The sequence below is a fragment of the Hippocampus comes genome, unplaced genomic scaffold (genome assembly GCF_001891065.2).
Source record: "Hippocampus comes isolate QL1 unplaced genomic scaffold, H_comes_QL1_v1.1 scaffold270, whole genome shotgun sequence".
Taxonomy (NCBI): domain Eukaryota; kingdom Metazoa; phylum Chordata; class Actinopteri; order Syngnathiformes; family Syngnathidae; genus Hippocampus; species Hippocampus comes.
In genome coordinates this window covers 219,782-244,374 of record NW_017805631.1, presented here as the reverse complement: position 1 = coordinate 244,374, position 24,593 = coordinate 219,782, and the positions used below count along the sequence as shown (strand labels likewise).

At 40.8% G+C, this 24,593-nt stretch overlaps 1 protein-coding gene across 9 annotated transcripts; it reads left to right on the top strand.

The window, feature by feature from the left end:
• The first annotated feature begins 589 nt into the window (after positions 1-589).
• On the top strand, positions 590-24,057 carry LOC109522844 (cerebellar degeneration-related protein 2-like). Of its 9 annotated transcripts, none has more exons than XM_019881661.1 (9): positions 590-625; positions 929-1,178; positions 5,204-5,361; positions 6,719-6,921; positions 7,083-7,170; positions 9,064-9,176; positions 10,616-10,756; positions 10,914-10,971; positions 16,440-17,000. In XM_019881661.1, exons 2-9 carry the CDS (start codon positions 1,088-1,090, stop codon positions 16,512-16,514), a joined length of 927 nt encoding a protein of 308 aa, XP_019737220.1. In that variant the 5' UTR covers positions 590-625; positions 929-1,087; the 3' UTR covers positions 16,515-17,000. The 9 variants fall into 9 exon arrangements, 7 of the variants coding, with proteins under 7 accessions (XP_019737220.1, XP_019737224.1, XP_019737222.1 ...); XR_002169635.1 differs by lacking the exons at positions 590-625; positions 16,440-17,000 and adding exons at positions 20,027-20,140; positions 23,928-24,057 and having other exon boundaries at positions 660-1,178; XR_002169636.1 differs by lacking the exons at positions 590-625; positions 16,440-17,000 and adding exons at positions 20,027-20,140; positions 22,814-23,002 and having other exon boundaries at positions 660-1,178.
• The last annotated feature ends 536 nt before the right edge of the window (positions 24,058-24,593 follow it).

Sequence of the window (24,593 nt, the reverse complement as noted above, 5' to 3'; positions counted from 1 at the left end):
AATCTTTATTGAACAAGTCAGGATACAATTCTCAGGAAACAGAAAAGGCGCTAATCCAATCACCGAACGCGCACGGCCAGTCTCGACGTAAGGCCTTCTCGCTAGCCCTAGTACGCAGACGAGAACAAGTCAGGATACAGGAAACAGATCACGAGTCTGAGACTCGTGATCTGATTGGCTATTGAAAACTGACTGTGCCCGTTCACTTACAGTGCACAGGGGCCTGCTCTGTTTAATCTGAAGGCCCCGAGCAAGTTTAATTTACCTGGCAACGCAAGCTAGCTGAAATATGATTGGTTAAAAACTCTACCATAATAAATAAGTTATTTATCAGTGGCTTTCAATGTTATTTAAAATAACAGCCACTCAACTAAGTGGAAATAATATATTATTATTTCCATATATTATTAATATATTATTATTATTAATATATATAATAATTTTGTTTACAATTTATGAAAATAAAATAACATAAATTATAAAATAACATAAAATACATCAAAGTAAATTTACTTTTCTGAGAATGTTTAGGCCAGCAGAGAAGGCCTTGCTGGCCCTCAGGGTCCGCCACTGAGTTACCGTATGTATTTTTCACAAATGAAAACACAACCCACTTCTCTGTAAGGTGAGTAGGAGCTATTGTTCCCTCTACCAAGTGTTTTGTTTCATTTAGCGTCAGACTCAAGATGTGTTATTACCTGCCAGCTGTATTTCCCTCAGGCGTGGATTTTAATTTGATGCTTTTACAATGGAAAGGTGCTGACTCACCGTAAACCCTGCATGCTCGACACAACATGCCCCAACCTTTTATAAATTTGCAGAACACCTTAGTTATTAGTCACTTCTCAAGTCGGTGTATTACTTCAAAATAATTAAAGCAGTGGGCCTAAACATGTCCATCTGCCTCACCCGTCTCTTTTCTCAGCAGCTCACTCAGATTAACACCGTGGTGTGCCCCAAATCAACATGCTCCAGTGCTGCTTTCAGACTCCTACAGGAGAGGTCTGCTAGGTGTTGACCTCACGGGGTGCTTCCAACTGTCGAATCATGGGAAGGTGGTGACGGAATTTAAACGAAAAGACGGGCCATGAGGAGGTTTTTCCGCGGGCAGAGGGATGAAGATTATGGTCAGATCCAGTATCTGACAGCCAAGTGCACACGTTTGGCTCGAGACAAAGGTAAGTGGATGTTTTATGTGCCTTTAAATGTTTAATGGGGTGATAATAATAACAATGCATTTTATTTGAAAGTGCTTTTCGCAGTACAATACAATACATCCTGATTTATATCGCGCTTTCACAACAGCTCTGTTGTGAAAGCGCTTAACAAAACAGTTAACATAAAGCAAAATAATAAACACAACACATAACATAAAACACGGACAGTCGTGCAATCTTAACCACTTTTCTGCATACACTTTGTTGTTTGAAGCATTTTGAAATGAAAGAGGAGAGAATCAAAGTGTCCTTTCACTAGTGGATCAGAGACGTCATGCTCAAAATGTGCACATGTTGGCTACAAGCTAAGTTTCAAAGTCAACAAGTAGCTGTAGCATCCATTGACGAAAAAAAGAGATTGGTTCACCTCTCCTGTCCCATGTAAATCCATTTCAATTCCAAGCGGCGACTCTCAGTTCTAAATACACACTCCAAGACCCTTTGCAACAAAAATTAAGAGTACCGTTCAGAGCAAAATATACACAAGTTTTCAAACAAACAAATTTGAAGAAAAGAAAAAACAAAACATGAAATGAAGGTCAAAATATGTTTAAAACATTGTGGAGCAGGTGATTTTGGAGAAATGATTTGAAGGATGGGAGGTAAGTAGCAGATGTGTTGAGGTGGGGAGTTCCAGAGAGTGGGGGTGGCGTCAGAGAAGGCTCGGTCCCCCCAGGTTTTGTGCTTGGTCATGGGGATGGCGAAGTGGTTTGCGTTTGAGGAGCGGAGGGTGCGGGGAGGAGAGTATGGTTGGAGAATGTCGGAAAGGTAGGAAGGGGCCTGATTGTGAAAGGCTCTATAGGTGAGTAGGAGGAGTTTAAATTGAATGTTCTGGGGAACGGGAAGCCAGCGGAGGTTTTTATGGACTGGGGTGAAGTGATCACGGGAGTAGCTGTAGATGAGAAGCCGGGCGGCAGCGTTCTGGATGCATTGTAGATTATTAGGAGTTTAGAGGTTGTACCAAAGAGCAGAGGTTCCCAAGCCCCGGGCCGCGGACCAGGACCGGTCCGTGGGTCATTTGGTACCGGGCCGCACAGAAAGAATAAAGAATTTACATTACTTCCGTTTATTTGGATTATTACTATTTTGGAATCTGAAAGATGTTTTATTTTGAAAAATGACCAGATTCTCTGTTACATCCGTCTACAGTACGTCACTCTTGACGCGCTTCTCTGTCACGTGATAGGTTACCGCTAAAATGAAACCCCGGAGCTAGAAAAATGTGTAAAAAACAAGTCTTTGGAAAGTTCCTATGGGAAGGGGAAAAGGCCCAGCCAGGAGACAGAAGAGGTGCCAACGACTTCCAAGAAAAAGAAGGCTACATTTAATTGACAATGTAAGTGCTATTCCACAAAGACAGAACACCTTTTGAGGCCAGCGCAACGACGAATCTTGAACGAAAACAACAGGACAAGGACTTCTTTGTCTTTTCTATTTATGAAAGAAGAAAATTATACAAAAAAGGGTTCTCTTTGTTTGTCTTAATTCGTTTGTTTGTTTGGTAAAAAAAAACAAAAAAAAACGATATATCGCTTGTTGGCTTGAGCTGGCCTCATCTGTCTCTCTTGTCCATCTCACTCCTTCTCCACACTGTTGCCAGTCGCGTGACGTCATAAGAATTAGTTCCGTCAAAGAAATATTCAAACATACTACAATATATTTTAAACAAATGATTGTGACATAGCGGCTTGGTAGTCCAGTGGTCAGCGCGCCAACCTCATAGTGCAGAGGTAGCGGGTTTGATTCCAGCTCTGGCCTTCCTGTGTGGAGTTTGCATGTTCTCCCCGGGCCTGCGTGGGTTTTATCCGGGTACTCCGGTTTCCTCCCACATTCTAAAAACATGCACGGCAGGCTGAGTGAACACTAAATTGTCCCTAGGTGTGAGTGTGAGTGTGGATGGTTGTTCTTCTCTGTGTTCCCTGCAATTGGCGGGCAACCGGTTCAGGGTGTCCCTGGCCTACTGCCCAAAGACGGCTGGGATCGGCTCCAGCACCCACCGCGACCCTTGTTAGGATAAGCGGATTGGAAAATGGATGGATGGATGGATGGATGGAATCTAACATATGCATACAATAATAATGACCATTATTTAAACTTGGTTAAGAAATATGCCAATAGAACATATCAATACTACACGCCATATGGAATACGTCACAAGAAATCGACCAATATTAAATTGGCACCGACAGACAGTATCAGGATTTCCTATGTAAAATACGGATTTATCTCAACGGGAGATTGCCATGCACCAAGCCCACTCTACATAACATGCGGCATGGTGAGTTGTATTTTTCATGCACTTTATATTTGCGGTGTATCTTATTTTGAAGGCACGTTTATACGTTACCATCATAGCGACCAGAGAGTGTTGCGGCGAGATCGGACGTTCCTCGTGGCATGATTCGTGTTTATTATTATGTTTCGAAAATACCAGTTTTCATGCAGGTCATATCATATTATTTGGTTGTATTTATCAGTCACACCTTCAAGGCCGATCCCTGAAAATATAGTCTGACATTAAACCAGTTCGTGGGGGAGAAAAGGTTGGGGACCGTAGCCATAGAGGATGCTATTGCGGTATAGTCGAGGCGGGAGATGATGAAAGCGTGGATAAGGCTTTGGGCGGCAGTGAAAGAAAGTGAGGGTTGCAGAAGCGAGAGATGTTCCTGAGGTGAAAGAAAGTAGTTTTGGTGATTTGGGTGATGTGTTGTTCGAAAGAAAGATTATGATTCAAAAGGACACCAAGGTTGTGACAGTGAGAGGAGGGGATCAGGGTGGAGTTGTCGATAGTGTGGTTAAAATTGGAAGCAGTTTAGGTGTGGGAGTGTGGACCAATGATTAACAGGAGAGATTTTGTGCAGTTGAGAATGAGAAAAAGTTTGTTTGAATCCAGGATTTAATATCAGAAAGACAATTGGACAGGCTGGAGTGGGTTGTTGGGATGATGGAGGCTCAGAGGGGATCGAGCCTTTTTCGTTGCTGGTCCCTCTCTTTGGAATGACCTCCCACTGAACATTCGGCAAGCCCCCTCGCTGCCCATCTTTAAAACCCGCCTCAAAACTCACTTGTATTCTTTGGCATTTGACTCAGCATGACTCAGACTTGATCTTAGTTTTACTGTTTGGTGCTTTCGATCGTCTTTGTCACTGATTTATTGCTTTATTGTTGTATATATGACAGTTGCTCCGTGTACAGCACTTTGTATGCAGCGATGGCTGTTTGAAAGTGTTCTATAAATACAGTTGAGTTGAGTTGAGATGGATTTGGTGGAGATGTACAGTTGGACGTCATCACCAGTGAAAGCGGAGATTGTGATGACGAATGATTTGGCCGAGGGGGAAAAGGTAGAGGATGAAGAGAAGAGGACCAAGCATAGAGCCCTAGGGGACACTTTAGGGCTTAGGACAAGGGGGCAGTGGAGGCGGCGCAGATATGAGTGAAGCCAGGTGAGGACGTTGTCTATGATGTTGAGGGAATGTAGGCAAGAGAGTAGGATGGAGTGATTGATGTTATCGAAGGGGGCGGTAAGGTCAAGGAGGATGACGATGGCAAGTAGGCTGGAGTTGGAGGAGAGGAGGAAGTCAATGGTGATTTTAAGGAGGACGATTTCACTGTTGTGTTGTGTCCGAAATCCAGATTGAAAGTGTTCAAAGAGTTAGTTATTGTCGAGATGGGCTATGATTTGGAATGTGTGTGGGTGTGTAAGTTGACATGAATAGTCAGGCAGTCCAGAAGGTCCAAGAATTCAGAGGCCTGGTTGCAGTTGCTGTTGTCGATATGGAGGTTGAAGTCGCCAAGGAGCAGAGTGGACGGTGAGATGAGTGGAAGCTGTGTGACAAAAATCAGAGAAGTCAGAGAGATAACAATATGCCGAAAATAAGTGGGCTGTCATTTATCAAGATTTTAAAGTTTAAATCTATAGTCCAGAAATACATTAATGCTGTGAAAGTAATTCTGTGGTTGAGCGAGCCTTCATGTGGTTGCAGCTGTGTCAGACAGGGAGGTCCTGTTGTTCAGGGAAAAGGAGAAGAAGCTGCAGAATGACCTCCAAGCTGTGGCCGCTCAACTTTTCCACCTGGAGAAGAGCAACATGGAGCTCAGGAGGACACAGGACCAGCTAATCGGCACCATTCACCAGCAGCAGGTGCAGACTGCTTTCGTAAAATAGTCTAAAAAATAATTGTAACATCAGCATCAGGTTGTCCACCTTATTAGATACCCACACCCAGCGTAGGGATAATTTCTTTGGCTATGAAGAGTCATGCATTATACACTAAGAAATTAACAGAACGTGCAATATGAGTATATTTTAAAGTAAATCTGTGATGTCTTTTTCTTTATGAATTTTAGAAGGATGCAAGCCCGGTAGTCGAGTGGTTAGCACGTTGACTTCACAGTGCAGAGATACCGGGTTCAATTCCAGCTCCGGCCTTCCTGTATGGAGTTTGCATGTTCTCCCCATGCTTGCGTGGGTTTTCTCCGGGTCCTCCGATTTCCTCCCACATTCCAAAAACATGCATGGCAGGCTGATTGAACACCCTAAATTGTCCAGAGGTGTGAGTGTGAGCGTGTCTTTTGAGAAAAAATGCATGGCAGGCTGATTGAACACTCAAAATTGTCCCTAAGTGTGAGTGTGGGCGCGAATGGGTGTTCGTTTCTGTGTGCCCTGCGATTGGCCGGCAACCGATTCAGGGTGTCCCCCGCCTACTGCCCGAAGACAGCTGGGATAGGCTCCAGCACCCCCCGCGACCCTAGTGAGGATCAAGTGGTTCGGAAAATGAATGAATTTGATGTTACTGTATATTATTTTCCCCCGGCTCCCCTCAGGAATGTGTTCTATCACCGCTTTTATTTGTTTAATACACACATGAGTGTCAGATTTGCATCTTATTCTGTAATGGTATCACTTTTAAATGACGATTACCCTGATCATGGTCATGTGGTTTGTGCTTTTAGCAATTAGTGTAATCGTTCCATCCATCCATTTTCTATCACTTATCTGGGGTCGGGTGGCGGTGGCAGCAGCTTTACTAAGGAGGACCAGACTTCCCTTTCCCCAGCTATTTGTTCCAGCTCTTCCAGGGGGATCCCAAGGCATTCTCTGGCCATCTGGGAGACATCGTCTCTCCAGCATGTCCTGGGTCGTCAAAATGTGAATGAACACTGGCAGATATTTCTATTAAAGTGTGACCAATTGATATTTATCTCTTTCATAATTATTGGAAGAAATCTCTAATGTGATCAGTGTCTTTTGAGAAATGAATATTAATCATGAATTATAACATATGAAGGTAGTTCGAGCAAATTGATTTCAAAAGTGCATACTATCCAACTTGTAGCCCTCCACATTAAACAGTCGTCAAGAAGGAGCTTTTAGTTTCAAAAAGGTTGGTGACCCCTGCTCTAGAATGTGTATCTACTCCATCTGTTTATCTATAATCAATCCACCCATCTACTTGTCCATCGATCCATCTATTGTATCCAATGTATGTACTTTGTAGGAGTTGGTGGAGTTGCTACAGCAGCGTGTGATCATCCTGGCAGGGGAGAGTGAGCGCGATGCCGAGCTGCTGCGTCAAGTGTGCTCGGAACTGCTGTGCCTCCAGAGCTCCGAGGTGCGGCTGGAGGGCCTGGTGGAAGAGCTGCACTTGAGGGCCCACGGCGGGGACGAACAGAATGAGGGCCTCCAGGCGGAGCTACAAATGTAAACTATTACAGTGACTGTAGTTTCTGCAATGCATCATACTCCGAGCTGTTTCTAATGTTTTGCCCCTCTTCTTATGTGGTAATCTTAATATTTGGAACAGATCAAATAAGAGAATGTGAATACATACTTATATGTTTTTCATGTCTTGTCGCCAACAGTAAGACAGCGGAGTTGGAGCAGCTTCGTGACGCCAACAAGATGCTGGCGGAGGAGCTGATGGATTTGCGTTTTACGCATGAGGAACAGGTTAGCAAAAAAACTTCCATAATAATAAATAAATAACTTTGTCACTTAGAAATGCCCTTATTTTTCAAACAAAAGCAATTTTTTTTTAAAACACATTGAGACATCATTTTGGATTAATTTGATGTTATCTTCATTGGAAAATAAGCGCACTTTAGAGCAGGGGTCACCAACGTGGTTTCCCCGCGAACACCAAGCCCGTGAGGCTCAAGTTTTGCATGATGGCATGATGGAGGATCCCAAAAAGCAGGGAGGCAGGAGGAGCAGGGTGGACTGAGCAAAATATATTAACCCAAAAATACTTGCAGGAGTACACTGGAAAAACTAATTGAAGGATACAAACAAAGCCCTGAAAACCACAAGAAACCAATGGAACAAAAACCTATGACAGAAACAAAACATGACAGGGCCACACAGACACACAATGATCCGACCAAAGACTGACAGAACCCAGGGAACTAATTACGAGCAAAGTGACGAGACAACGAGAAACATGTGGACAAGACACAAAGGGTTGAGGGAACTGACTGGTTAACACAAGGGACGAAAACAGCGGAAGACAAAAAGGTCACATGAGGGAACAAAACCAAATGTAATCTAAACAAAAACATAACAGTGAGGACCACATGAGTAGCTCGCCAGTGCTCAGACACTGTGATTTGCAAGTAGAAATTATAATTTAAAAATGCAAACACTGGCAGTATGACATCTTGAACATGATCGGAGTCTGAAAATTAAAACCATCAAGTCTTAAAAATAGCACATTCCAATATAATGAAATGTAATTTGGACAAATATGTTATTTCAGACGTATCAATTTGGTAGCCCTTCACACAATCAGTACACATGAAGTAGCTCTCACTCTCAAAGGTTGGTGGCGCCTGCTTTCGAGAATTGAGGAAAATTCGAAGTGACCCCAAACTTTTGTGAAGTAGTATCGCTGTAGCTCAATATTTGACATTAATATTCTTTTTCTCAATGTTTTTTGATGAGATTACGCAGGTGTGCCCAATATATCTGTGGTCTGGGATTATCTTTTATCATATCAAGGTAGACCTTGGCGTCAAATTGTGTAAGCATACCAAGTATCTCCTACAATGAGCATAATAACTACAACTCTATAATGCATTAAATCTAGCATGTTTTTTGGCTTGCTACATCTAAGCATGATTGTCTTTGTCAAGACATAATTGAATTATTCTTTGCAGGTGTATCTAACGTTGTGGCTTGAGTATCTTTCATTATTCCATTAATACGGATGTAATTGCCCTGCGACTGACTGGCGACCAGTTCAGGGTGTAGTTCGCCTTCCCGCCCGAAGTCAGCTGGGATAGCACCCCCACGTCCCCGCGCGACCCTGTTAGGACAAGCGGTGATGAAAATGGATGTCTGACCGCATAGAAACACTCTGCATCGCCTCTTTTGTCCAGCAGGTGTCAGGTTTGGCCAACACTATTGTCCTTGTCTTCACAGACAAACCCTGCAATGAAGGTTTAAAGTGCAAGTGGTAGTTATTCGTCTTTTGACAAGCTTGAAGCCAAGTTCATCCAGGAATGATGAAACGCTACATTAGCAATCAGGGAAATCAGGAAACATTCCGGCCCGTCAAGATTTTCTTCTTTTTCTTCTTTAAATTTACACTTGACTCGGACAACTGCAGAGCAGTCAATCAAACCACAAACCGTCCAAAATCCACAATTACCTTTCATTTTATGTGCACAGGCCAAGTCACGTGCATCAAAAAAGCCTAATGAGAACATAAAACTATTTTAAAAAGCTGCTTTTGATGTTGTTGACTACGTTCTGATTATGAATGCAGATTGTAATAATAATAATAATAATAGTAATAATAATAATAATAATAATAATAATAATAATAATAATAATGTTCCTGAGGTGAGAGCTCTGCGACGAGAAAATGACGGTGGTGCGAGGAAGCTCCAGGAGACATTGGAGCAGTTTGAGTGGCTGTGTCATCAACAGCGCTCCTGGATGGCGCGCGTCAAAAGGTGAGATGCAGCCTGAACACACAGAGGTCAAATGTTCACATTTTTTGACACATTTCTGGATAACTGTGGCTTTTTTTTTTTTTTTTTACTTTAGTCTCACAACTTAGGAAAAATGCAGTGTTAAAGTTACCGGTACTAAATACTGCATCAACTCAACTGTACAGTATTTACAGAGCACCGCTGTATACAAAGTGCTGTACATGGACCAAAAACAATTCATACAATAAATTAATAAGAAAGACCGTAGAAAGCACAAAAACGGTGAAACAAAAAATATGCTGAGTCAAAAGCCCAAGAATAAAAAGGAGTTTTAAGACGAGTTTTTTAAAGATGGGGACCGAGGGGGCTTGCCGAACATTCAGCAAGAGGCCATTCCAAAGAATGGGACCTGCAACGGAAAAGGCTCGACCCCCTCTGAGCCTCCGCTTAGTTCTCGGTACCTCTAATAGTGTCTGGTCCGCAGACCTGAGGCACCGGGCAGATGCGGAGGACCTCAGAGGTGGCGAGGCCATTTAAAGATTTGAAAGCAAATAATAGGATCTCAAAAAGAACTCTAAAATGTAAAGGGAGCCAGTGAAGGGATGCCAGAGGAGAAGTTATGTGCTCCCTCTTACCAGTACCACTCAAGAGGCGAGCAGCAGTATTCTGGACCAACTGGAGACGCTTAGTATTACAGATCATATTGCTATTATATGGACTAACAGCAAACCAACCCCACCCTAAAATCATGTTCAGTCGCTAATTTGATACACTAACAAATAGCTTCAGTGATGAGGTGACTCAGCAGTGTTACAAAAAGAAATGGGAGATGAATGTGTTCGCATATTCTTGGCTGACCGTTTCCTTCTGCACATTACCTTTTTTAAACAAAACAGGTTTACTCAAATACATACATCTAACTTAAGAACTTTCACTCATTACGGTCTAAGAAATACTTTTGATCTTGAGCTGACATGATGCTGCAAGGCTCCCGTAGAGTGAGGGCTGGCATTTTTTCAAATAGGTGAGGATATAAGAGATAAATATATCCAGTAAGTGGGGATGGAACAATAGTACTCATTTTTGAGAAAATAATACATTCATCATATTTAGACAGGAAAGGTTTTCTCATGACAGCGACAATATGCATGCGGTGTTGTGAAAGTGCGTTGAATGCAGGGAGTTGTCAAAATGGCGATGAGGATCAGGTACATTGGAGCATATATCATCGCAAATCTCCTGATGCAAGTCATCCATGCAAGAAAAGGTGGTGATTTGATTTGGCACTTGCATTTTATGACCTTCCAGCAACGTTTGGATATAACGGACGTTTTTTTTCATTATTCTGGAACATGCAACATTTTTTTTTGAATGGGTGAAATGTAACATTAAAAATATTGATGAGAATAATATGCACAATATTAACATTTGTCTGAATGCATCAATTCTTTTTTTTTCAGCTTTAAAGACCATATTTTGAAGGAGAGGGAAGGTCTGCTTCAGCAGGTACACACACAGGAAAATCAGGCGAAACAGTGGAAGAAGTCACGCGATCATGTGCGCCGACACTGCCCCCTAGAGGACCACGACTGCTGCAACAGGTTAGCGCAATCGACTTTTACTTGCACTATTCTAGTGTAATCATTCAAACATGACGGCGGACAACAGACAGACAATCACATATCGCAGAGTTTTCCAAAGGGGTACAATATACTTTCTAATGTCTAAAATTAATTGAATTCCCTATTATCGCCTCAGAAGCAGTCCATCCTCATGGGACACTAAAGAGGTGAGGTATGAGGAGCGCCATGAGCAGGTATCTGATACTTTCTTTGAGGACCAGTTACTGTGTGGGAAAAATAGAATAACATTGAATGTTTTCTCTGGGTTCCTTGGCTTCCTCCCACAATCTAAAAAAACACGCATCGTATGTTCATTGAACACTCCAAATTGTCCATAAATGTGAATTTGAGTGTGAATACTTCTTTGCCTACATGTGCCGTGCAATTGGCCGGCAAGCAGTCCAGCTCTCTACAAGGCTACCAATGAGCTTTACTGTAACCTTGGTTCACTCAGAAATAAAATAATTTTATGAGTCGGCGTACAGGGTGGCTCGGTGGTCCAGTGGTTAGCGCGTCAACCTCATAGTGCAATTCCAGCTCCGGCCTCCCTGTGTGGAGTTTGCATGTTCTCCCCGGGCCTGCGTGGGTTTTCTCCGGATACTCCGATTTCCTCCCACATTCCAAAAACATGCATGGCAGGCTGATTGAACACCCAAAATTGTCCAGAGGTGTGAGTGTGAGCGTGGATGGTTGTTCGTCTGTGTGTGCCCTGCGATTGGCTGGCAACCGGTTCAGGATGTCCCCCGCCTACTGCCCGAAGACGGGTGGGATAGGCTCCAGCACGCCCCGCGACGATTGTGAAGATAAGCGAATCAGAAAATGGATGGATAGATGGATGTTTATTGTTGTTAGTTTTGAGTACGTCTGCAGTTTAAGTGTCAAATGAAATGAGCAGTAAAAGGTGTTCATCGAGGTGAAGTATCATACAGTGGTGAATGTCCTCTTCTACCTGTATGATAGGTGAAAATGTGAGCGCTTGTTAATACCTGTTTCATGATGGCAACAGGTAATAAATGATTTCACTGTACATTTTATTATTTGTGATGGGAAATGTTGAAACTTGAACAACATAGATGTCAAACAATACAGTACCACAAATGATAGTCGGCTCAGTTCAAGTCTTTGTGAAGACTTTTTAACTTTTTAACATCAAAGGACTTTGTATTTCCCACATTCAACCAAGCCTGTCGTTAATGCATGATTAAACAAAGCCGATAAAAACATGATAAAAGAGATATGTTGAAGTATTATAGTAGCTTATGTATTCTTGGACAACTGGAAACCAGTAGCAAAACATTAAAAAAAAAAAAAAAAATCTAAATGAGCTACGCTTACCCAAATGATGATTGTCTTTTGGAAGACTTAACAATCATAAAAGAACTTTTACTTGGAAAATCCAACAAGCCTGTCATTTGAAGTTTTATTGTTTTTTTTTTCCAAAAAAGCATATAAAAATATGGTGGGATACCCAAAGACAGAAATATTCAAGCATTTAACCAGTCTATGCTTGGACAATTAACGCTGAAGACCAGGAATGAACCCCAAAAAATCTGAGCTACATTGAGTTCAATGGAAGATGATTGTCTTTTGGAAGACTTTTATGATCATAAAATGACTTCTACTTGGAAAATCCGAACCCAGCTGTCGTTTAGACATGGAAAAAAAAAACATTTCAAAACATAGTGGAAGACCCAAAGACCAAAATGTTCCAGAATATTAAAAGAACTGGCCGGCAAAGACAACAGACCGGTGGAGAATGTCTGGGTTTTGGTTGTGGGAATGTAATAGAAGACTTAAAAAACAGAGCTAATATTCCAAGGCGGAGCGTTTCCGAACCTAAAAGCGTTCTTTGATACTTTGCGGGCATTGGAATCTCTTCACAGCTTTTAAGCTAATCAAGATTTAGCATATGACTGGCAGTGGTGGGAAGTAGCAAAGCGCTCGAGTAATACTTTTTACTTGTACTACCTTCAATTAAAAAAGTCTGCACTTTCTACCCCTTTGCACAACTAAGCTTGTTATCTTTTTCAACCTCCTCCATATGACAACACAACATATCCAAATTGAATATTTAATATACATTGAATAGACAAACCGATTCAAAGTCAGTTTCTTCTCCAGAGCCATCATTGCTCCGAACAAAGAATAACAACACAACCTCCAACAACATGTGCAACATCTGTAACCTGCTAGCATGTGCAATACTATAAACATCACGTGCCATACTTGCAATCTGTGAGCAACTAAGTGCGATACTGAATAAGTGCAATAAGATGTGCAATAGTATGATAATAATGCATCCAACAGATGGTGAAAAAAAAAGTGAACAATGTACCACTAAGGTGGCCTTACATTTTGTTTTTATTTTTATTGATTGCTTTTATTTTAAATTATTGTCTTTACCAGTGGAGCAGCGCTCATTATTTCGTTGTATGCATGGCATAGAGCAGTGCTTCTCAATTATTTTCTGTTACCCCCCGACCCCCGAACTAGAAGAAAACAATTCGCACCCCCACCCCACTCTCTGCCGACACTATAAATATAATTTGTCTATAAAATTGGTATAAGTACAACTCGGCATTACAGTGTATCCTTATTAACATTAAAGAAAAGAAAAAAGAAATATAGTTCAATTTACAGCAAAGAATAACTTTATTGGCATTTTTTTTTTTAGTCGAACAGAAAAGATTTTAAATACATCAATTTGCCTGAAAAAAACAAATCCTTGTAAACATTTTCGCACCATTTCATTCTCAAAACAAAAATTAAATCACATCAATAAATAATAACAAATTCCAATTCATCTCAGCAACGTTAACTCAGAGCACAATAAATAAAACACTTTATTCTACAAAACTTTTTTTTTTTTTTTTTTTATCAAAATGAAGTCAGGATTGATGGCTACGATGAGCACGTTTTGCAGTGTAGACATTTTCCAGCGGTTTATCAGCTTGATAGAGATGTAATGTCTTCAAGTGGCGCGCGCCTTGATTGATTTGGCTATGTATTGTCCCCAGCCAGCATTTGACAAAGTCAACACACCGGTCTTTCCTCGTCCGTTTCCCACTGTAGTCACGGTGAAGCCAAGCACTACATACGCTTTGTCATATTTCCTTGTCCCCGCTTTCGGGTCACTTTCTTTTGTCTCATTATCTTCGCCTCTCTCTGCCTTTCTTTTCAGCTTATCTCTTGAGGGTGTGTTTACTGCACTTCATATCGCCTGCTAGGTGCAAAAAAAAAAAACAACAAAAAACTACACCATAAGGCTAATACGGTACTCCCTGCGCACTCTCTGACGTCGGGGCCGGCACTGCCAACTGCAGTAGTGGATGTGCAATTACACTTTATTCTATTTTCTTTGCCAAAAACACGCATGTTCCCCAGAGTCTCACGCGCCCCCGCTGGAATCCCCCCCCCCCCCCCTCTTCCCCGCCCTTACTATTTGAGAAGGACTGGCATAGAGTGACAATAAAGGCTTTTGATTTGATAAGCCGAAAGTCAAAACAACAGCAACAACCACCACAGCTTTAGTAGATTCCACGGTCCGTTCTTTTTCTGGAGGTGGTAAAACCAATGTGTTGTTTTGTACAGTTTGCATCTATAGTAGTGCAGGTGCTTGGAGGCCATCTCTCTTGTGGAGTGTACGCTTTTGGCAACCAGCTTTGATGCACTTTAAATCTTTCAAAACCCAAAGCCAAAGAGGCAGCGGTCTCTCCTCGCTCGCCAGAACCCCCTACTCGTCCCCCCGCCGGCCCCCTTCGCTTATCTATGGCCTCATGTCCTGTTGGACATGATCTTCACACTTTTACAAGATCTGACCTTGAGAGACAGGATGACATTATGTAAGGAAAGAGTCCATCTGTTGCTCTATAAAAAGCTGCCGATAGTGCCAGAATACTCAAGACCTGTTTTTATTTTTTCTGAAGGCTGCGTATATTCGGGAAGAACCAAGTCTCTGAAGTTCAAACTGTCTTCACCAGGCAGGAGATGCCCGCATGACTCATATTTTATGACTTCCTTGTAATGCCAGTGGCAAGAACCGAGGACCTCTGATACCCAATCAATTGTTTTCAGAATTACTGGGAGGCTGGCAAAAGTACTTTCGCACTCTCCACTGCAGCTGGTGACTCCACCGTAGTTCCAGACCGGAACTTCCATAGCTTTCGAGATAGACTTTCCTGAGCTTTGTACGACCGCCTACCCTTGGAATCTGGTGTTTTCATCAGTGGTGGTAATAGCAGTCCTTCTGCTGCGTGTTTTTTTTTTCACGAACAGCTCCTGTTTCGAGAAAGTTGCCACGGATAGTGTACATTAGACTATACGTGCTGGAGCAGTATAGTATATCTACAAGTGGCACTGAACTGCACTTGGAGACAGAAAATCATCTGCCGGCAGCAGTGCTTACAGTTTACAAAAACCGCAACGCCTAAGCTGCCAAATGCTGATGGCCTCACGTCTGTCCGAACAATACCTAACACAAAATATGTAAAAGTCATCAAAAAAACTATGCTCAAGTAAAAATTCCTATAAACTACTTTGACAAAGTTTTGCACTTTGTTACTTCCCACCACTGCTGATCGTGGCACATTTCTTTCGGCTCCCCCTCCTTTCTTGATTTATTCATTTATTTCCATTAGTTGTAAATACAAATAGACAGCAGTGATAAATGTGCATTTGATCACCAACAAACACACAGTCAGAAGCTAAAGATGGTCGAGCCAACCGTTAATAGAAGGCATGTGTGTTATATCATCATGTCTGGATATAAACATTCTCCTATTATTTTAGCGAACACACACAACACACAACTATGAAGTGGAACTTTAGCACTGACGCTAAAGCTAACACGCAAGACTGCTCGAGCAGGTGATCCGAGGTCACCGTTGCGTCAGACTTATTATTCCAAGCCAAGACAACATGATTCTTGAAAGTGTTATCTTAAGGTCACATTACGACACCACGTTCCTTTAAAGGTCGGTACGTAAATAAAGACGAGGAGTCTAGGAGGACTTTGGATTATTTTCTTTTTTTTCGGGACCATCCTTCAACTACAAAGGGGCTTTCGGAGACGTCTGGAACGCGGCGACGCTCAAATCTCGGGGGTGAGGTTGAAATTTAAAACACGGAGATATTCATCTGAGGACGACTGTCAATTATCCCGCGTATTTGTTGTGCAGCCAGAACCCAGTCGGAGTCCAATCTTTTCATTTGTGCCGTGTGTGGGGCAGCTTTTGATTGAAACTCTTGAATGCGGCACAAAAATTTCTCAAAGGCATTCACACAACAACAGTGACTGAAAAAGGACTTTTTGTGAATTTTTGTTTGTTTGTTTTTTGTACAGTATTCAAAGCTAATGTTGAAATACTGTATCTAAATAAGAAGATGTTTGATAGACATTGTCATGCCGATGTGTGTTGCCCACTTGAGTTGTCAGGCTTTGATTTTCGGGCACTGAAGTCACATCAGCACCTCCTGGTGTGAATTCCACACCGTCTCTCCAAGACAGCCCAGATGACTAATAACAAGCACGGGATGCTGATTTGCCAAAAGCCTCCATGCTCCATCCTCCACACCTCTTACGCTGGCTCTGCCGTGCATTTGCGTGGGATAATAATTTAGATTGAGTGCAGATGATGTTTTTTTTTTTTTTTACGATAGAGAGAAAGACAATCTTGCTGGAGGAACAGGGACTGGTGGAGGGAAAATGCGAGGATGTAAGACAATTCCAGCTGCTTGAAGACATGATTTCGAGACCATTCAGTGAGGCTCATCAGAAGACCAACGCAACCTGTTCCAGCAGCATTTTTGACTTGCAATTGGAAATAAATGAATGCCTTAGAGGTTTGTCTAAGTCTTTAGTGTGCCGGTAAATATCATCAGGTGTGCAACAAGAAATTATCCAATTTCAGGTCAATTGGTGCAAAAATGATTACCAACCTTTATTCATCTTTCTACAGATGGCTTATTATTAATGACTTGTGCTAATCCCTTCTAGAGGGCTAATTTTCAACATCGTAAATGCTTTTGAGGTATCTCTTTCAAGATAGATGGTCCTTTGTCATATATATGCAAAATTTGAGTGCATCTTTCTCATTGTTCGGGTCAGGCGTGGGCTGATATTAGATTCTGACGGTATGAATCTGATCACTGTGAGCAAAAGTATTGCGGTATCACAGTATTAAAATTGCAGCTTGAAAAAAAGGCCTTTTTTAATATTTGGGGAGATTAGAACTGCAATTTTTTAATTTTTCATCAATATAGAAAGTGTTTGGTCAAGTTTATATAAATAAATAAATAAATAAATGTCAACATTCTTCTGTTTTAATTCTTCTTAATAAGTCACAGTGGCCCATCACCGGTGAGCTATTTTTACACTCATGTTGTCCTAGGGGCTAACCAGTACCCACTGGCACCTTTTTTTAAATTAGAATTTTTTTAGGACATTGCACATGAATCAACAGAGCAAAAAGGCATCCGTGTTTTCACAGTGTCTCTCTCATCTTGCTCCCTCCTCCTCCTCCTCTGTACTCACCCTTCCCTTCTCTGCTTGCTGAGAAGAAAAAAAAGTTAATAGGAGGCAATTAACTTGCTCAACTCTGGAAGCATCAAGTCATATTTTTCCCAGATTAGAAGTTTCCTCCCAGAAAGAAAAGAAGATCTCACAGCCAGTATTAGCAGTTATTAAAACTTTTCCATTTCAAAATCACGGTAAACCGTCAAACCGATAACCGGCCCATGCCTACAAAGGGCTTTACATTCACTTTTTCCAATTTTTGGACCATTTTCCTTTTAATTCAAATTTGTAGTCCTATTGAAAAGGAGGCCATATTAGAGACACATAAATGTGTTGAAAGTTGCGCGATTAGAGCACATTTTCAAACCGGCATCTTGGTAACATTTATAATAGTCATCGCGAGGCAGCCCCACCGAGCCCCAGCCTATGACATATCGCTGACTGTAAGGGGACGTTTAATCGTGCATCAACTTCAAAGTCTTCCAACGTCTGTCCGCGGCTTCAAACGCTGAAACGAGGAAATTGACGTTGACACAAATACTATCTCACATTCAGGTGCTTACATGCCAAACAGTTGTAGCACCGCTTCTGCGCGCAACCTCAACCCTACCGTGAAGTCATGAGCGCGATTTATGTTCACTCCGTCATTTGGACTTTCCTGAAGTTTTCACCACATTAAAGTCCTCGCTGACATCAAAGCTGACTTTCATAAATCTCAGAGATGTTGACTGAACAGACTGTGTAAGTAATTACCTTTGGGTTGAGGATTTGTTTTCTTGGTGTTTTACTGGTTTCTTTGATTTTATGCCTGTCTGACATGGTGGAAATTTTTGCTTGATAAGACTGACTCCAAATTTTTCCTGAAGCCTGATGCTGCTACTCATGTGATGCTGAAATGTGAAGGACGGGCAGATTGATCCAGATTGCGATAATGTCAGCTCCAGCATTGGCGTTGATAGTCATTGATGTCAATGTAATTGCATCAATGCTGTGATTTAGTTACTCTTTACCAGAAGCAAATACAGGGTGTTACAAAATAATGTAAAATAATTCACTAAAATGAATGGAAGTGCAATTAATTCGTCCCAGCCACCCAGAAAACACCAACAAAAAATTGTAAGGTGTTTTTTTTTTTTAGACAAGAAAAAATGCGCTCAAATGTATTCTACTTGAAAAACATATTAAAAACATCAACTTGATTTCCTGCATTTCGTGCAGCTCCTTTTGGTTAACGTACCTTGGGCACCAGGGGGCAGTCTAATGCACATCCTGTATATGTCATACATGTTTGAAAAAGACGGTCACAACTGCTCCAGAGAGTAAAGATACATGCCTGTGAGTAGATATGTCTGTCAACATGTGTCGCTACACAGTTTGTGTTCAAATATCCGTTCCTTGAAGCGGTGTCACGTCGCAGCATCACTGCTAGTTAAAACAGCACATCTCTGATGTTTTGCATCATGTGTTAGCATGAAGCTAGCGGACTCTTGTCAGAGAGATTTACGCGGTATGTTTACGTGCACACAATGTGTTATTCCCTTTATACTAAATTTAGTTTGACAATAATCGTCCACTGGGACTGACAATACAGTAAACAGCTTCCACCAAGAACTTGGCCTCTTTTATGAAGACTCATTCACAAGATGTCAAAGTCTGTCAAAGTTTGCCTTTTGTTGATTTGTTGAACTCCCTGTTGTGCTTGTATCTTAAACTCAACTCAAGACAAAACAATGGTTGAGTGTCGGCTCGTGCCTTGAAAAGCTAAAGGTACTAATGTAGCCTTGTATACAGTATATACTGTAAGTGAGGCCGATAAGTAACCTCTATACCACTGTGCTGCCTAATCCTGATGTTATTTATTTTAGTTTATTTTTTTTAACTAGCATTAGCTAGGTCGCTGAAACCGGTCGTGTTTTGGTGCTTTTTTTTTTTGAACACTCTTAAGACACCACAAGAGTGTGCCAAAAATCCTTCCTAATAGTAAAGTAGTAATTGTTTTGAAATACGTTATGTTGAAGTGATCAATCTTAGCAATTTCATGTGTTGCGGAAGAGCTCATTTTTTTAGCCTGGGTTACAGACAGTCTTCACCACACATGCATTTGTTTTCCAAGTCATCTGTAAGCCATTTATTTTTAGAGTCAAGTTTGGATGATGGAGATGAAAGTATTTTGGGCTCATATTGTGTCCTATATATACAGTTTAGAATACGAATAAAGGCATTGCTACATTTTTTTGGTGTTGTCTCTCTCCCCACACACACCGCTCTTGGCGGCAGGGCTCCCTCGCAAATAGTCGGGGCTGACTGTTGTGGTTTTTAAACTGACTTTAACTACCGGAAAGTGGAGAAGTTACTAAACCAGAACTTTTCCTTCTATAAAGTTAATCTGAGCCTTTTGGAAACAAGGCATCGAACAGTGATTCCAGGTTGTCAAATGCACTATTTTCCTAACCCGGTCACCCACTGGACTTTCTCTGCCTGCCTCATGCCAGCTATTTATTGAAATGTTGCACGTGAAGCTAAAGATGTTTTGCTGGAATCCTAGATGAGGAAGCTGTTTGCTTTTATGAGAACATAAATTTGCAAGCAGAGGCCGCGTCGGCCCGTCTTCTCGGCACCTATTGGCACATATCTGATGCGCGCATGTTTCTTATTCCGAGTTCCTGTCACGCGCGCATATTTTCTGTTTATTGTTTTTGATCATCTTCACTCATAGTTTATTATTTTGCCCTCAGGCGGGGAGTCCTTTCAACAGATATCAAAAACCTCCTTGAAGATGGAAAAAGTCTGCAGCCGGGACTCCTCTTCTTTTGCATACCCCAGTGTGGAATAAAGTGGAAGCGACAGAGGTGAACAAAATTGCTACAATTTGGAGGTCAACCACAATTTTGTTTGGAAAAAATAGCCTCAAAAGTCAAACAAAACTATCACCCTATTGTGGCATCAGCAAATCAGTGTCCCAAATAGGACCTAAAATTAGACTCATTGATATAATAAAGTGTCTGAAGACAGTAGTTTTGCTTGATTTTATTTTTATGACACAGCGGCTAACTACTTTCGATAAGCAAAACCAGAGAGAAAAATATATCAAGAACGATGATAAAGCCGTATGTTTTAGGGCAAAAAAATGTCAAGCATTATTTTGTACTTTTCTGAAATAATCATAAAAAGTAATGATGTTATCAGATTAAGAGCATTTATTTTTTGTGAAAAAAGCGAGCATACTATGAAAATAATTGCACTTTTCAAAATAAATTGAGAGAATATCATATTTTAAAAAAGTTATTTTTTTCAAGGAAAGGGGTGACAAAAATAATGGCATATTTTTTAGAAAACTTTTTTTCAATGGAAAAACATGACAAGAAGAATGCTTACTTATGGTAGACATGTTTCTTCATAAAAATACGTTTTAAAAAATAAATTCATCCTTTTGAGGGAAACAAATCATACTACAGTGAAACTCCTCGACAACGAAATCATGTTTGCAGCAAGAAATTTTTCACAACAGGGGTTTTTCACTGTTGCAAATTTGGCAAATTAGCAAACACAATTGTTTTATGTTAATCACTCCACTTTGTCTGTTGGTTTATAAAATTCATTTACTGTATACTCTTTTATAAAAAAGGAAGTTTCAATATCTATAATTTGATTTCAAACTTTACTTCTATAAAATGCACCTGAAGCATAACAGTAATGCAATGAATAATATGTCTACTGTATACAGTACTGTAACACCTTATAACTATGTAATTAATAAATTTAATGATACAAAACTAAGAAAAAAAACACCCCAAAATCTGTTACACTTTTTTTGGTTATGTTATAAAGCAACATTCGAATTTTCTATCCATTCGTGAAAAAATAATTGATAGAAAATAAAATAAAGTATTGTTGTATAGTGCTAAATATAGTTGTAGAGGAGTTTCACTGTATAAGAATAATGGCATCTTTTTAAAAAAAATAATAGTAACATTTCTTTCCCAAAGAAAAAAAGCCATTATAAAAATAATGGCATGTTCTTTTCACAACAGCCATGTTTTTTAGAGGAAGCAAAGTCACAATAGTTCAGGAGCACAATATTGCATTGTTTTCGAGTCTTAAATTGTCAAGTTGTTTTCCAAGAATAGGGTTGTAATTTTCAATAAAGTATGATTGCAGTCAACATAGAACAAGAAAACAAACCTTTCTCTTCAATGAAATATATAACTTTATTCTGGTATATTTATGACTATATATATTCTGGTATATTTGATGTTAAACAGTGTTAAAATGTTACCTAAAACATTACCTGTACAATGAATTTTTGTTCGCGTGGCAACATCATTCCCGTATCATTATTTGCTATGGGGAAAAAAAATGTCTGACAAGTCCAACTTCTTCAACTACAGAATGTATTGCTGTACCTTCCAGACAATTTTCTGCACGAACAAATAACACAAATGCATGAATGTTCACACATGCCCACTATGTGCCCGAGCCTCTTCACATGAGTCACATGTTCCTGTAATCTTCCACTACGCTGACCTCGTAATCATCTCCTCTGACAAGAGCAGAAAGGCACCTGAGTGTTGTTGAGTCAGTAACTCCATGCCGGATCGCAGCAGCTGCTGGACAGAGGAGGAAATAAACAAATTGTTGTGGTCCTCAAATAGCCTCTAATGATCCTTTCTCCCCTGCTGAGAATCTGTTACGACTTAACTGATGATGCCATTCATTCAATTATCGCTTTCCCTTCTCTACTAAAAATTCTTAAAGTTGATTTGAATTCAGATGAACCATGTTCACATGAACGAACCCCTGAGCTCAAAAATGTTCCTTAAAGCATGATTCCCAAACAGAGTGCCATCCTGTGAGAGGTCATCATTGATGCTGTAGGAAATTAACCATTTGCACCTTTTTTTGGTCAGGAAACTATTACTTATCAAAAACAAATATATCTTTGTTTACTGAAAACTGAAAAAGTCCAGGCTTCGGGCATATTGGCTTTGTGTTCAGTTAATCAGGCCCAGATTTTGCACTGAACAAGTCAGTTTGGGAGTAAATTGGAACCAGATCAAGATTATTTACAAGTTTTTGATTGGTGGTGTGCTGGGAGATGTTCCCTTTTTGCCCCTATTTCCCGGTTTATCCAATTATCTACTAGTGATGGCAAGATGAAGGCTTGGGACCATTTCAGCCAGTTGATTTGAGAAAGCAGACCATGCGGTGGTTGACTGGTTAGGTCGTTCGCCTCACAGTGCAGAGGTGCATGGTTCAATTCCGACTTTGGCCTTCCTGTGTGGAGTTTACATGTTCTCCCTGTGCCTGCGTGGGTTTTCTCCGGGTACTCAGGTTTCCTCCCACATTCCTAAAACTTGCATGGCAGGTTAATGGAACACTCCAAATTGTCCCTAGGTGTGAGAGTGTGAGCGTGGATAGTTGTTTGTCTATGTGTGCCTTGCGATTGGCTGGCAACCAGTTCAGGGTGTACCCTGCCTATTGCCGAAGACAGCCGGTGTCATGTGTGTCTGTTTTGTTTTCAGCCCCAGCTGGAGTGAAGGACGTTTCCCTCCAGCAGGCGCACCTGTTTAGCGTTTACCAATCAAGCCTGCTATGTATTTAACGACTGCCAAACTGCCTGGTCTCTTGTCGGATTATTGACCTTGCTCGCTGCAGTGCTTCAAGTGTTGTTTTCTAGACCTCTCGATACGCTCCAAAGTTGCTCTTGTTAGTCATAGATTCTTGTTTGTAAATATTTTTATTTTTTCTTATTGCTTTTGATCTTTAGCTTCGCGTTATTGGCTTCTTGACATTTTGTTTGTATATTCTTGGGGTTCCCTAGTACCTTGCCTTTTGCAAGCACTTTTGTTTATGCATTGTTTCTCCGGGCTCCTTGTGACCAGCAATTTCTGTTTGTACTTGTCGTTCCGTTTTCTATAAATAAATATTTTTGTTTCGCACTTTGTCTGAGCCTGCATTTCTGTAATCCAAAAACATTATTCATTTTGGTCCACAACTGGGATAGGCTCGAGTTTGCCTGTGATCCTTATGAGGATAAGCGGATTAGAAAATGGATGGATGAACGGATGGTTTGAGAAAGCTTACATTTCTTGAAGCTTCATGTGCTCTTGAAACCACTTGCTGGTCATTTGTATAATCACAGGTAACAGAAGCTTAACCACACAATGTGTGATGCACTGATGCATAGATGATGTTTGTTTCTATTTTACCTCTTGTGAATGACACGGAATTAAAAAAAAAAAAAGTGCAACGAAATAGTTCCTCTACGTAAAGTGTATTCTGTATGTCCTTTCACATTGTAAATTGGGATATCGTATTTTTTTTTCCCTTCCCAGTGAGTTTTTTGTTTTCGTACTGAATTTCCTTGGAACCTTACCAAAGAATAAAATTAAAAAGTGTATTTTATAAATTAACGTGTCTAAAATAACAGAGCATACCCCATGCTGAGGTGCATCTCCTCTCGACCAAGGTGAAAGAAGTACGGTCAACTGCTGAGCTGAGCATCAGCCCTGCTGAGGATGCCGCTAGCACCTAAGGATTCCCATTTGTGTGAATTGTGCGTACATTTGCGTAGCCAAATTATCTCCAACTAAATTAAAGGACACTATAACACAAATGATTCTGTTTTGTTTTCAGCCCCAGCTGGAGTGAAGGGCGTTTCCCTCCAGCAGGCGCACCTGTTCAGCGTTTACCAATCAAACCTGCTATGTATTTAACGACTGCCAAACTGCCTGGTCTCTTGTCGGTTTATTGACCTTGCTCGCTGCAGTGCTGGCCTCAACTGTATTATCCCCCACCCCTCAAACCCCCCCCAAAAAACCAAAACAGAACCCCAAGTTTTTCGGTCAACTTCAATGTCACATCAGTTGACAATGGCGACCTCACGGAGACACAGACCATGAATGGTAAACCATAATTTACAAGATTATAGCCATATATTTGATGTGATTTGTTTATTATTACATTAATTGAGCTATTCAAAATAACTTTACGTAACGCAACGTAATATTTCGCTGCATATAAATGAAAATGAATGAAATGCTTTGTAGATACGATATTCCTTTATGTAAATTAAGTGAATGGTAAACCATAATTTACAAGATTATAGCCATTATGAAATTATGAAGGTTTGCTGGAGGTCAAATTGTGTTGTGATGAACCAACACAACAAACAATTTAGCAGAATCAGCCATCTTTGTTGTTTACATTCGCCTCAATCGCTTTTAGGTGGGAACTGGGATAATCCAAGTGGGATAAATCCAACTTCCCATCTTCCTTGAATGTAGAATTATCCCGACCTAC